Source organism: Notothenia rossii (assembly GCF_949606895.1).
Source record: "Notothenia rossii genome assembly, chromosome: 10".
Lineage (NCBI taxonomy): Eukaryota > Metazoa > Chordata > Actinopteri > Perciformes > Nototheniidae > Notothenia > Notothenia rossii.
Genome location: NC_136908.1, coordinates 48,533,618 through 48,547,608, shown reverse-complemented (window position 1 = coordinate 48,547,608; position 13,991 = coordinate 48,533,618). Strand labels below are relative to the sequence as shown.

Sequence of the window (13,991 nt, the reverse complement as noted above, 5' to 3'; positions counted from 1 at the left end):
CAGCCTATAAAACAAACAGCCTGCAGTCCTTTTACCACTGCCTCCTAACAGTATGGCAGTGCAAACACATTTTGGATTAAGTCTTTGTTTACATCTCAGGGGATTTGTTCGCTCACCTGTGCTTTGTGGCGGGGAAGTTGTTAGCAGCTTAGCGTATGGCGTGGAAACGTCTGCCAATGTTGAAGGAACCACACCTTCCTCATCCTCCTTATCCTCCTTGCCTGGCAGCTCTGGGAAAACAAATGCAATTTAACCTATGAGCGATCTCGAAGCCTGTGCTATTTAAAGGACACAATACTGTAGCTCTAAGTAGTCCTAAAGCGGATTAGCAAATTTCAGTTTGCCAAAAGAAAATGTAAACCCTCTGCGTTCTCTGCTCACAGCAAGTCTGAGATTTCACACCGCAGAACACGGAAGGACTACATTTCTTAACCCAGTTCTGTCAAATGGATCGGCCTATTGCCCACTTAGTTGTAGCCAGTCATCCAGAGCACAGTAGTCTGGCCCTCTGTAGTCTAATTACATTGACATCCTGATGGATGTGGATGTGTGTGTGTGTGTGTGTGTGTGTGTGTGTGTGTGTGTGTGTGTGTGTGTGTGTGTGTGTGTGTGTGTGTGTGTGTGTGTGTGTGTGTGTGTGTGTGTGTGTGTGTGTGTGTGTGTGTGTGTGTGTGTGTGTGTGTGTGTGTGTGTGTGTGTGTGTGTGTGTGTGTGTGTGTGTGTGTGTGTGTGTGTGTGTGTGTGTACATCCTGCTCCATCACAAATCCAGATCCCAGACCTGCCTCGTAAAGATCACAGAGAGAGACAGATAGAATCATAAAGTAATGGCTAAAAGACTCTCTTTTCCCCTTTGGTTCCCTCGCTAAATATGTGTTCACAAACAGCACTCTGCACAGCCTATGTATGTTTTACAACAGTTATAAATGAATGTTGGATAAGTTGAGATGTTCAGTGAGTGAATCTGATGGGAAGAGCTGACTCAGTGATGAAGCCTGGGACAGCAGGCACAGTGCTAGCTTATAACTTCAGAATTCATTTGAATAAAAGGAGCAGAGGCATAGGCCAGTGGCAGGAATAATGAGTTATGAAATACACAGCTACAAGGCATTGCAAGTTATTATTGTTTGGTATAATCTAGGTCATGCTTAGAGCAATGCAAGTTCATTGTAAGTTTTCAAAGTTTTCAAATCAGAGTCTCTTCCAAACAGCTGGAAGTCTACACACCTGCACAGTTTATTTCACGAAAAATTATTGTTGCTATATTTTGAGCCAGATACAATATATCAAAATATAAGAAATGTAAGTTAGATTGTTTAGTTTGGGTTTTGTTTTTTTGCAGAACTTTTCGTAGTCGTTTGAAAATTGTAAAGGTGCCCTGTGGAGTTTTTGACCAGTTTGAGCATCATTTTCTTAAAGGTGGGGTAGGTAAGTTTGAGAAACCGGCTCGAGATACACTTTTTGTTATATTCCATGGAATGCTCTTAATATCCCGATACCAATGAATATCTGAAGTGCTTTGACAATAAATCCATACAAAAATGTCATCTGTGGAAGCCGTAGTACTGTAAAAAGCACGACCAATCATTTTAGCCGGCCCGGCTAAAATAACTGGATGGCCTACCTGCCTGTCAGCCTTCCATCTGTGCACAAACTTATCTCGTGCCCTCATTGGTCATATGCGTGTTCAGGTGTGTTGGAGGAGGGGCTCTGTAAGGAAGTGGCAGATTTTTTCCGGCTGTGTATTTTCAAATTCTAGCGCACTCGAGCTGGTTTCTCCAAAATGACCTACCCCACCTTTAAAGGTCACCTAATGCAAAATCCACTTTTTCATGTATTTTATACATAAACATGTGTCCCCTCTGTGTTAAGAGATTCTGAAAGTTCCAGGAACAAAGATTCTCTCTCTTTTTGTCCTGATCCATCTACATAAAAACCAGTCTGAAAATGAGCTGATCAGATTCTGGGTTGTGCATCAATTTGCCAATAACCAACCAAGGTAACACCCGCCCACCTTATCATCTGAATCTCCTCCTAGAGCACCATTGTGTTTTTTAAACCAATAACTTAACAGAGGGGCGTGGCCAGCAGCAGCTCATTTTCATTTAAAGCTACAGATACAGAATCGGCACTTTTGAAACAGAGGGGTTTATGGCATGCTACAATGGTCTGTTTGGTATTTCGAGCCAAACATCTAAGAGACATTTCTTTTTATAAATCTGAGACCTATAATTTATTGTTGAAAAATAGTATAATAGGGGACCTTTAAGGAATGAGTCCCAGTGTTTGCTGCAAGAACACACATCACAAAATACACAAAAGCCACAATCACGCTATTCAGTTTATTAATTGTTGGAAGACGATAATGTTTGTCAAAACCTAGCAACTGAGCTCACTCACTCATGGATGGAAATCAACTCTTTAGCACATCACAAGCAACATTTCTGACGACTGGCTATTCACAGAGACCCTGCTGACAGAGTAAATAAAAGCAAAAAGAGATGAGAGGTTTTGCTGAACAGCTCATCATTACACATGTGCTGAATTGTCATTTTACTGATTTAGTTTAACTACCACGTCATTTCATTTGGCCTTCATGACCTTAGAGTATGACGTTCTGTCTGTTGTTCCTATTTTTTTTATTTAGGTTTCAATCACACTTATTGCCAAACTATAATTTAAAGTGGCACCCACAGTGGGCAACATTGTTGAAGTAACGAAGGCCCTTTAACCACGGTAGTTATTCATAGTGTTTACATTTTCAGAGGCTCCTCATTATCTTTTGCTTCCAGAAATAAGGAACAATAGAAGACGATGGAATCCATTACACTCTTCTTTATCTGCGTACAGTAAGCCCCGAGTGAGTTTGTGAAGAGTGCGCGGCTCTGTAGCAAACACCCTGAGCTTAGAGTGATAACACAGAAGAGTAAAGGCTTGGATAGCGGTACATTAGAGAGTCGGAAGCGCGTAATCAGATGAAGAAAAATGATTAGGACTCATCCAAAATTGCACAAAATGTCATCATGCTGTTGCTAATTTGGTTCAGTTCTAGGATAGTTACTAGGGGGTTTACAGGATTTTCAAACTGCATTACACCCTCTGACTTTAAAAACCAGTATGAATAGAGGTGAAAAATAATCCCTATTGTTCTATAATTGCGTATTTGTATGTGAAATCCGAAAAACAAACTAAATCCATCCAGATTTGTATAAGTCATGGACTCGGCTAAAGGAGTCATTACGAGAATATTAACATAATATAAAGTCACCCCAGCTTTCCATTAGCATTAATGCAATTTTTCCATGTCAATTCCATACTGGGGCATCGGATATTCATGTCATGTGCATCTGCATGTAAATCCATTTCCTTAATCAATGTATCTATCAATGGCTGTGCTTTAGGTTTTTGGTATCTCTCCGGTCAATTCATCCTTGCACGTATTAATGGAGTGTGTTGAGGCTGCTGCTTATTAGTGCGACATACAGTAATGAAAAGGGTGGGAGGAGGGGAAAGAAGGAGCAGGAGAAAGGAAAGCTTTTTGGAAGAGAATTTACAGCAGTGGCTATCTGCGAGGGTTTAGAAAGCCTACATGTTCAGCCCCCACATCACAGCCTCTGTGTTGTGTTTCTGCTCTCTCTCATTATTGCCCTTGCTATCAGTTGTCCTTTAGTGGAGGACTGGAAACAGATGCAGAGCTGTTTTTGTTTTTTTAGATACCTGACAGCATTCTCAAGGGCATCGCCACATGGTGAACACCCTCTCGATCAATGAAAACCTGTTTGCGTGATGAAGATGTTCCACACCTCCAGCAGGGGAGTGATTCACCCTGTGCAGCTTAAAATACATCACAGCACACATACAGAATGCTCACTTTTGGATAATGTATGATAATGCAGGGGTGCCACGCTTTCATTTTCATAATCGTCTCCTCCTATGTCCTTTGGCAAGGTGGGAGTGTTTAAACACTGTAAGAGTCCATACCAAGCAGACTACTACGATGTGTAAATGCACCATATTTTTAATGGGTTTCATTTCTACATGGCTGACTAGAAGCTTCCCTTATCCCTGTCAGGACATTTTCACCCTTCAGAGCAGCCATAGCCGTCTGTCCTTGGGAAAAAAGTGACAGGGATGTGTGTTTGTACAGAGGCAAAAAATAGCAGATGAGGGGAACGGGGAGGGACTAGACTAAATGGCGAGAAGCATGTTCAGCATCCATGAACAGCGACTGGCGAGCCGATGGTCCCACTGGAGAGGAGGTGATTTCGCTGAGTGTGCGCTTGGAATACTGATACACGGCCACAGCAGCCCTCCCCCCCACCAGCCCCAACCCCTTGTCTTTCCTGTATGCCACAGCTGAAAACAAGTGCAGACACAACACTGGGTAGACAAAACATCACAAGTTTTAAAACAATCAGAGTAAAGCCGAGTGGGAGATCTCAAAAGCTTGCATTCCAGCACTGGGAGAAAATATTCCCCTCCAACCTGTTTTTTAAAGCAAATTAACTGTTAATGTTACTTTACTTATTGTGAAGAATAGATTGCTATCTATAAGTCTCTAAAAGCGGATGTCTTAAAGTTGACCTCTGAAACTCAAATTGACGATCTCATATCAATGTATATTTTCTAGCTTTTCTCAAGCTTTTTAACGTATCGCATATGAGACAGGGACTTTGTCCGCAGAGAAAGATATTGTCATATGATTGAAGGCTCCAGATGAACTACTAAATCGATCATTCCAAGATATATTTTCTAGCAATAAGCTAAGCGTTATTTAAAATATTGACAAATAGGCTTTGAAAATATGTGATTCCGTTTTGGGTTTACAACTGTAAAAATATAGTTTTTTATTTTGAATGGCAAACTTGGGGATCACTTTGTTTATTTCATATAATTGTATTGGTCCGTTATTGTTTTTGCACTATGGTTTAGGCACTATCTGTTAGATTTGATCATATGTATGTGAACTGATATAAATGGACCATTTGGTGGCAAAAGCTAATTTATAGGCACCCAGAAAATACCAATATGCCCTACATATTGCAGACACTACTCTGTGTAAACATCCTCCAAACAATCATGCTTTTATCATACGGACACAGTCTCTCAGGCTTAGAATAATCGACTCATCATTTTCCTGCCCGACCTTTGACCCTACATGATAAATGCATCTGTACCTGGAGGAGGCCCTTCCTCTGAAGGCTCATTAGGCATACAGACACCAGACTGCCACCAGTGCTGGGGGATGGGCCTTGAAGAAAGAGGTACTGCCTCAATGTCGTGTCAAAGACTCCTGGAACCTACTGGCTACCAGAAGCTATTTTAGATCATCATCTTCCCATTTTAATGCTCTGTGAGGAACAAAACCCCCATTGAGCGGTATTTCAATCCAATACCCTCTCCTTCCATTCAGTGAAGTAATGGTTTTAAGCAATGTTGGATTGTATTTGTGGCTTTAAAACTCATCATACACTGTTAAATTCATAGTTAACAGTTCGGTACAAATGACTCACTGATCATTTTACTAAGTGAACAATAACACATCACTCAAAGAAGCCTTGCACAACAGGCTTTGATGCCATAACTATTTTAATAAATAGTTCAAAGTATGTGGGAAGCAAGAATTGGAAATACAATAAAAGATGAATGCATTTTGATGGTTTTGATTGCTATGTTTTGGATTAACTTCCATTCCTGAAAGCCGTCATGTTGCTAAAATTGTTTTCCCACAGGATTAGTAGCCTAAATAAATATCCATCCAATAAATCCTCCTCCTAGTAATAACACATATCAAACTCTACCTTTAAGAATCTCTGTCCAAGCAACGCAAACAGAAATTCCAACACATAATCATTGTTTACAATCATGTAAATGTTGATTCTAGACTCACCAATTTCACAGGGTTTCAAGAAGATCTAGATTTATGCTGATGTCGGCCCTTTGACCACGCACCATGTCAGAAATGTCATTGATCGAACCAAACTGCTAGTAGCCTTTTGATAGCCAGCTATTGAACACCTAAAACCTGCCTTCCAATGATTGATCACATCTATAGAGTCAATCCAGCCTCCATTGATTTGTTTAACTTTGCTTACCTCCTGCTGTTGAGAAGTTAACCCTTTGGCTCTGGGTTGTGCTTGTTATGGATTTTGGCACTAATTTGTGATCGATCCCATTGGCAGTGGTGATTACCCCCGGCTGGTCCTCAGTGGGCCCCAACCTGGTCTCAGAGGAGTCCAGGTAAGCCTCACTTTCGGTGGGTAGAGTTTCTGTCATCGTGGCCTCTCCAGCATGGAGGGTAACACCAACAGTGGAGTCTAGTGGTTTTCTGACAAACGTGGTTTCTGAGGATGTAGCGGGAGTGATATGCCTCAGAGAGTGTGTGCTTGTCAGTGTGGTCTCCACCAGTCCTGGGGTTGTTGTTGTGGTTTGGACTTCTGCCCATGTCAACACAGTGGGTACTGTGGTTTCTGGAGCTATCGTCAAATATATCTTTCCTGTAAAATCTTCCGCCTCCTCTTTATCAGTGTGTTCCTCTGGGAGGTGTTGCGTAGTGGCACCCATGCTGGGCCCTGCTGCTGGTGGGGTGCCCCTCGATGTTGCATTTTGTCCAGGAGTGCTTGTGCTGGTGGGACTGTTGGTGAACAGAGTGTTTCTGATAGAACTGCTTGTGGGAGAGTAGGAGTCTGAAACAAGAGTGTCATTGTGGCTCTGCGCTACGCTGCTGTGTGGAGAATCTGATGTCCCTGTGGGAAGTGAGTCCGTTCTTATCTGTGTCACGCTGGTTAGGAACCTCTGAGTGGAAGTGATGGGTGGATCAGAGGATTCAAGAATACTCCCTTCGCCTGAACCCGAGTTGTCTTGCGAGGGATCGATTGGTTCTGTCAGACTTTTGGCGGTTGTGGTCAACGCGGCAGCCTCATCCTTACTGTCCCTGTTCCCGGATAAGTAAGGAATATGGAAGGGTAGTGAGGGTAGTGAGGGTAGTTTGAGTAGTGAGGGTAGCTTGGGTAGTTCGGGTAGTGAGGGAATCAAATCAAGCTTTGGCAGAGATGGGGCCCACCAGTAGGAGCTTGTTTTTTTTAAAGGTGGGTCTTCACTTGATGCCGTTGTTCCCCAAAGGCCCTCTTCGTCAGCCACAGCCTGCTTGTGAAGTAGCAAAAAACACCAGAAGCAAAAAGCCAAGGTCCGGAGGAGGCGAAGCATGCTGGCGACAGTGGCGTACGGAACGTTCACATGGTGTTCTCCATTCCCCTGCTCCCTGAGGCGGGTTTGGCTGGCTCTCCGGCAAAATGGCCTAAAAGACAAGAACACACAGGACACTTGGTGACACACTTTATTCACTCTCAGGCAGCTACATTTGATGAAAACTGCGACCTGCTTTCTCAGCTGAAGTAAATCAAGCATAGAAACTATGCCAGCCATCACACGCTGCCTAAGTTAACAAGCTAAAACAATATCTTACCCTCCTCAAATCACAACAAGACTTTGGTATTATAGACACCCCACAATTAGTGGTGTCCCGTTATGTGGAGGTCAGTATTTATGTCATGCTGTCTTGCTGTGTTTGGGCGGCTACAAGGACTGACCAATTAGAAGACTGAAACTTAAAAGACTACCATCGTAATGTATAGTACTCAGTGAGGAGTGGTCAATAAATAATGTGTGTGTAGGGTAGGGGGGGAGGTTAGTAAAGAATTAGGGTCCGGGTTGCCAACATAAGACACAGAGAGGAGCTCAGAGAGGTTCAAAATCACTAGTCTGTTGCCTCAGTGAAAGAACTGGAGCACCAAAGGAATTTCCCCTGTGAGAACAACAACCTGTATGCCTTAGCTGTACTTACACCCCCCACTCCCTCCACCCTAACCCCCAGCTCCGGCCTTGTTCTCTTTCAATCTCGGATTTATTTGTTCTTTAAAGCGGAAGGAAAGATCTGTTTGTGTGGGAGGGCAAATAAAACATCAATATTCACTGAAATCTGCCATCAGTGAAGTTCTCTCCTGCTTCTCTATCATGCTCTCTTTATGAGTGTCATTTTACACTTTCCATCTTCTGTTCTTCTCTGACAAGTTTATTTATGACCTAGTCCACGCCAGTTCTCTCTATCTTCCTCTAAGTTATAGCTTTTTATTTTGTATCCATCAACAAGATCAATCAGTCCCTACCATCAGAGACTCTTGCTTGCAGAATCTTTGCCTGCCATCTCCCCCTCTGTTCCCACCTAGAGGGATGAAACTAGCCATTGCACAGTCAGATGCTGAGATATGAAGCCTGTGGGCGGTCAAACGTAAAGCTTCCCACACACTCTCCAGTTTTAGCATTTTGACTAAACAACATGAAAACCAGCTTCCAATGAAGTAAGGTTGTCTTTGGATAACTCCGACCCATAGGCTCCGACCTCAAGCTTGCACCAACCAGCCCGCACCTGGTCACATTTGATGCGTACAGAGATATGATTGTAAATTAATTTAGATCTGACTCTGCATGTTAGAGCATGTATACTGGTTCGCACACATGTACTGTTCTGTGGAAGGCACACACACCCACACATGCACACTTTATTCCCTTTTTCAAGACATGTTGCCAGCTACTTATGATTGCTTACATAATGGCCAATACACTATTAAAAGCTGCCTTTAAAGCAAAAGGGAAAGATGTCTTGTTGAGTAACCAAGTTTATTTATAGAAACATTATAATTAGTTTTGAAGCTTGGGGGAAATGATCTTTTATCCTTGATTGCCTTTTTGTCGATCTGATGCACAACTGATCAATTATTTAAACAGAGGGAATAGTTTTGTCTTGCTAACATTCTCACATTTCACTCCAGTATCACTTTTACAAGTTCAGGACATTTAATTTTCAACAACAGTTTTAGGATGTGTCGATCCCATTCTTTCCACTAACATAAGCATTTACATTGCTTTTTATTACTTTTTTTTAAATTAGATTCAAGTTATTTTGTTATTTTGGCGAGGGCTTACTCATCTTATCCTGGCACTTTATCAAAGATTATCCGCCTGTAGTTGTTAGAATTTAATCCAACTATTGATCATAACATTATAATTATCTATTAAAGCCCCAATAAAGAATATCCTTACATTAATAATCATGAGCATATATCACTTTTGAAGGGTGTTCTACCATTAGCTACTGTATGTCCCACTACTCCATTAGAACTGCATTAATTGATAACATTACTAGCAGTGAAGCTAACACAAGATGTACAGTGATAGCCACTTAACTTTCTTGACACCCCTCGTCACCACATCAAAAACAAGCCTCCTGGTTGAAGCATCGTCTGGTTTGAGCAAGTGGAAAGGAACTATAAAAAGTGTCAGTTGGGAATTTACAAGTCCTCTCTATTATTTCACTGGCGTTTATTTGGCTGTTCCTGACAAAGACACTGTAGTAGAGAGAAAGGCAGAGAGCAAAATACAAGGGCAATAGAGGAGAGAAAGAGAGACAAAGACTCCGTATTGACATGCAGTTGAGGCATCGGTCGTCAAGGAGAGTCAACTCTGCTGCAGTCTCCCTAATGCTCATTTCAGTTTGATGCCAGAGCCTCTTTCATTAACTCTGTAAACAGACTCCTGCCTTCCAATTGAGTCTGTGTGTGTGTGTGGGTTTGTGAGAAGCCCCAGCTCTCTCACTTCTCCGAGGACCATCAGCCATCTTGTTCTCAATCAGCTTCCCACCTGCTGTAACATATTTCTCTATGGAAAATCCTCTTTTCTAAATGAGTCCGAGGGCAGAGTTGCAAGCCCCTGTGAGAGCATATTAAGGCCACTGTAGTAAATCTAACGAGAAAGAAAGATGAAAATTGGATTGCCTGAGAATGGAAAAGGAGAGAAACGGAAAGGTGTAGGACTGAATAAGAGTGTCGCTCCTGAGTGATTGAAATGGAGAGGCTCTCCACTGAGGGGAGTCACAATTGGAGACGGATTGACGGTGTGACGGTGTGACCATGTCATTACTACTCAACAAACTTGCTATAAGCGTGTGAATCAATGGCACCGTCCAGGATAATGGAGTAATTCACCTCCCTGCAAATGGCTGCTGTTTGGGGAGACAGTTTTCTGAATGCTCTGTGTGGGCATGCATATTTACAAGCACTACTTCTCACTCTAGAATTATCCCTATGGTAATCTGTAGGTGCACTTGTATTTACATCCTCCCACGTGCTGTTGGATTGCAGCTCCTTAACATCTCAATGCTCTATCTCCCATCTAAGGAGTCAACGTTTTGTTCCCGTTGTCCTCTCCTGACTTTGACGCTACGCAGGGATGTCAATTTTGCAGGAATTCAATCTGACTGGCCGCTATAAGCCAGCAGGGGTTTATTTGTGCGTAAAGCAGTACATTTGAAGAGCTTTATGAAGTGTTTAAGAGCTTAATATAGCGCCCAAGTGTCGGACTATCCATCTATCAATCCATGTAGGCGTCAATACGGCCAGGGCAGAAACCACCAAGAAGAAAACATGAATTTAAGATGATAAATGTCCTCAAAGACAGAACTACAGTATTATTTGTTTTCTTTCAGTCCCAGTAATCATTTAACAGGTCATTAACTTCATTGTTACTGATAACACTACACTGTTCATATCAATAAAGATTGATTAGAGATTTTACACGCAATATCAATAATGTAATTTAAAATGAATCCCTCGTATTATTGGCCTCCATATTTTGCGATATTACATTTCCACTGGCTAGTTTGTCCAAAAACAAGAGCAGACATGTGTTGTTTCGCACATTTTAAAGGAATAGATCCACAGTTTTGAACATCTTTAGGAGGATCTTGCACTCTTATATCTGTCTTGGTAACATTTCTCTCACTGCTGTTTGTGTTACATCATTCCCCATCCAAGTGAACTGTTTGGCACCATTTTCAAGTGGTTTCTCTCTCATATACCCTCACTGCGTTGTAACAGACCCCCACACAGACATCATGCAGCCAGCTTCAGTCAATAGTCCCTGGTAATTTAGTGGGAATGCTGTTAACAGCATTCCAACTAACTGTTCTTCTACGCACGAAAAGTTTATTATTCCGCCGACTTATTTTGCCGCGCTTCTTCTCCCGCATTTAACATCGCAGAAACTCCGTTCAAACATCAAAACGTTCAGCTCGGTTGGGAATCGATGGCTATTACTTTTCTCATTCATAACTTTCATAATTCCAGAGATACATCACATAATTCATCACATTTTTAACATCTGAACTTTAACATTGTGCAGCTCGTTAAGGCAGAGTGCGTGATGTCAGAGTTAGAGTGGAGGACAGTTTGAAATTTGCCTTCATATATTTTTTTTAAACTGCCATAATTCCCAAACCCTACATTCCTGAGACATAATTTTTCATGACAAACGTAGGAAAACATCCCTTAGCTTGAAAAATGACAAATAATTAAGCAAAAATAATTAAACAAAGTGCCTCTTGAGAGCGTGAAGTGACAAAAACGTTCAACATGTCTCCATTAAAGCCCATTGTAATTTCAGGCAGATATTTCCTCACAGCAGCAGCCGCACACCTTTAGTTAAACTGCCAAAAAGGCCACATTATTAACCCGAAAGTACACAAAAATTACACTTCAGATACTCAACCTCCTTGACATGCTTCACGTTTTGAAATTTCACAGATATCTGTTACGGTTCTTCCACAAAACGTTCACATGTAAGAGGTTTATCTCTCATCCAGAACAATGGAAACCTTTGATCTCTGGACGCCTCATTAGCTCAAATACAAACACCTGTGTAATGGAACACGATGATGTCATCACTCCAACTGACATGGTTCAAGGCTCTTTCTGCATGTCAGTCTTTATGCATGACGGTGTTTTTGATAATGGATCCTGACCACTCACATTTGTACACTGTGAACAAATTCTATTATTAAACAAATATATAACATAAATATAAAAAATGCTCTAATTTAGTCTCTTTTCCAGCGCTCTTCATCGGTAACTTTAGCATTTCTGAGTGTCCTTGAACGCATCAATATTAGCAGATGCGTCACACCAAACCCGGGAGATTTATTCTGCTCTGACTACTGCTAGTTAAATTCATATATCCATAAACACCTGAAGTTTAAAGTGTCAAATGAACTCTTTTTAAAAGTAAACACACCGTTTGAGTTTGTTCATAGACTGTTTATTGGCGTGAGAACTGATATTCATTTACACATTAAAGGAAACGGCTTCTTAGCAGCGTATCCAGTCTTAGCCCATTAGCATTGCGCTAACGGGCTAACGCTGCTAGGCTGCTAGCTAACTTAATCTCTCCCTAAACAGTTGAACTTTAAAGTGTCAAATGAACAATAGTTTCTGTATATAGTTGTTTTATCACTTGTTCTTTCACAAAAATTACTTTATTTTTGTTCACCTTTTCACTTTGTGGTTTTACAGAATATATTTGTTAGTAATTGATTCAAACAGTTTTATATAGTTTTTTTCATGTATTGTTTGACAGATTTTCACTCATGTTTTTACTGAATATAATTTGTAAGTAATTGATTTGAAACGTTTTATATAGTTTTTTTCCCCAATGTTCTGGTTTTTGAAAATAAAATTTGCCGAATGTTACTATTTCACCATTTATTTTTGCATTTTCAACTTTTCCTACAAATAACATTCTACATTCAAAGCCTTACATCTTTAACATTATTTATACATTTGGAGTTTCATGCTACTTTTTAACTTAATATTCATTCATATGGAAACCATTCAGTCATCCAAATATTCCTGATTATTCACTTTCTTCTTACACATTATATTTCAGCATAAAGCATTCCCCCTAGCAATTTCTTCAGGAATTGCATTCTCTAGTTATTGCTGCTTTTGTGTCCAATAATAGACACCTCTGGTCAAATAAGCAGCATCACAGGCACGACTCCAACAGGTAAGCTTTCCAACCAAACATCCTGAGTCACGCTATTTACGAACAAGATGAATGCCTTTCTATTCTAATCTTCTTTGATTCTCTTACATGCACTCTTACAAATCCCATTTCCACATGCAAAACTCCTCCAGTAACATCAACAGTGCGGTCAGAAACTTGTTGATTCTCTCCATTTTTCCTTTTTCTTGGTTCAGTTGGGCTCTCCTTACACTTTCCATGCCTCATATACTCCACCTCTTTGAACCCCCGCTTTGAGCACTGATCAAACATATTCCCATGTATGCTTTAGAATGACATTAATAGTGGCGAGCTAATGCTTGTGTTAGCCCTATAGCTTATGAATGCCTGATTACAAGAGACGCTCTCAAACACAGGCGTTCCACTGGCTGCCTTTGCCATGGTGACAGCTGAAGAAGCCAAAGACGTCTTGCTAATCCCTGGGATTTCAGCACCTTTCGGGCTCCGCTGTTCCGCTTGTGGGAGTGTGCTGCACTCACATGCAAATGGCCAGTCACACACACAAATAAACAGACACACACACACATAAACAACCAATGCCTGCAAGAGCATTTGACTGTTTTGCTGACATCAAAACATTCCGTACATCCTTATGCTAACATGGATGGATATGATTGCATAATCCAATAGGAATAACGTGAAAATTAAAGATGTGTTATCCAAAATTACAGATGGGTTATCCAGATGACATATTTAACATATAGAACACCCAATGTACACATTTTAGTTTTGCCAATAGATTCCTCTGATCCCTGTTTCAAATGTGTATCAATGAATTTAGATCAACCACATTACATGTTTGTAAGGAAATACATGTAAGTGTGTGTCAGTGGGTTTACCTATAGCTGCAGCTACATTGTGTTTCTCAGCGTGTAACAGCATGCATATTCGAGTCAGACCCCAAATCCCTATTCTTACAGTAGATGCAGAGCAGCTGTTTAACACACACATGCAGAGAGACAGATGAAACGTACCTGCAGATGAAGGGAATAAGAATCACAATCCAGAGCCAGCTGTGTGTGTGTGTTCTGCAGAGGAGACCGTCTCACTGAGCCAGTGTACGTTCGTCTGTGTGGAATTG

At 41.2% G+C, this 13,991-nt stretch overlaps 1 protein-coding gene across 1 annotated transcript in view; it reads right to left on the bottom strand.

Moving 5' to 3' along the window:
- Positions 1–13,991, bottom strand: part of prrt4b (proline rich transmembrane protein 4b) — a 23,863-nt gene extending 9,872 nt beyond the window's left edge. The window contains exons 1-3 of the mRNA XM_079655395.1: positions 13,885–13,991; positions 6,094–7,295; positions 117–230 (exon numbers count right to left, since the gene is read on the bottom strand). Coding sequence (XP_079511521.1) covers positions 117–230; positions 6,094–7,204 — 1,225 coding nt within the window. The 5' untranslated portion in view covers positions 7,205–7,295; positions 13,885–13,991. The remainder of the gene's footprint in view (positions 1–116; positions 231–6,093; positions 7,296–13,884) is intronic.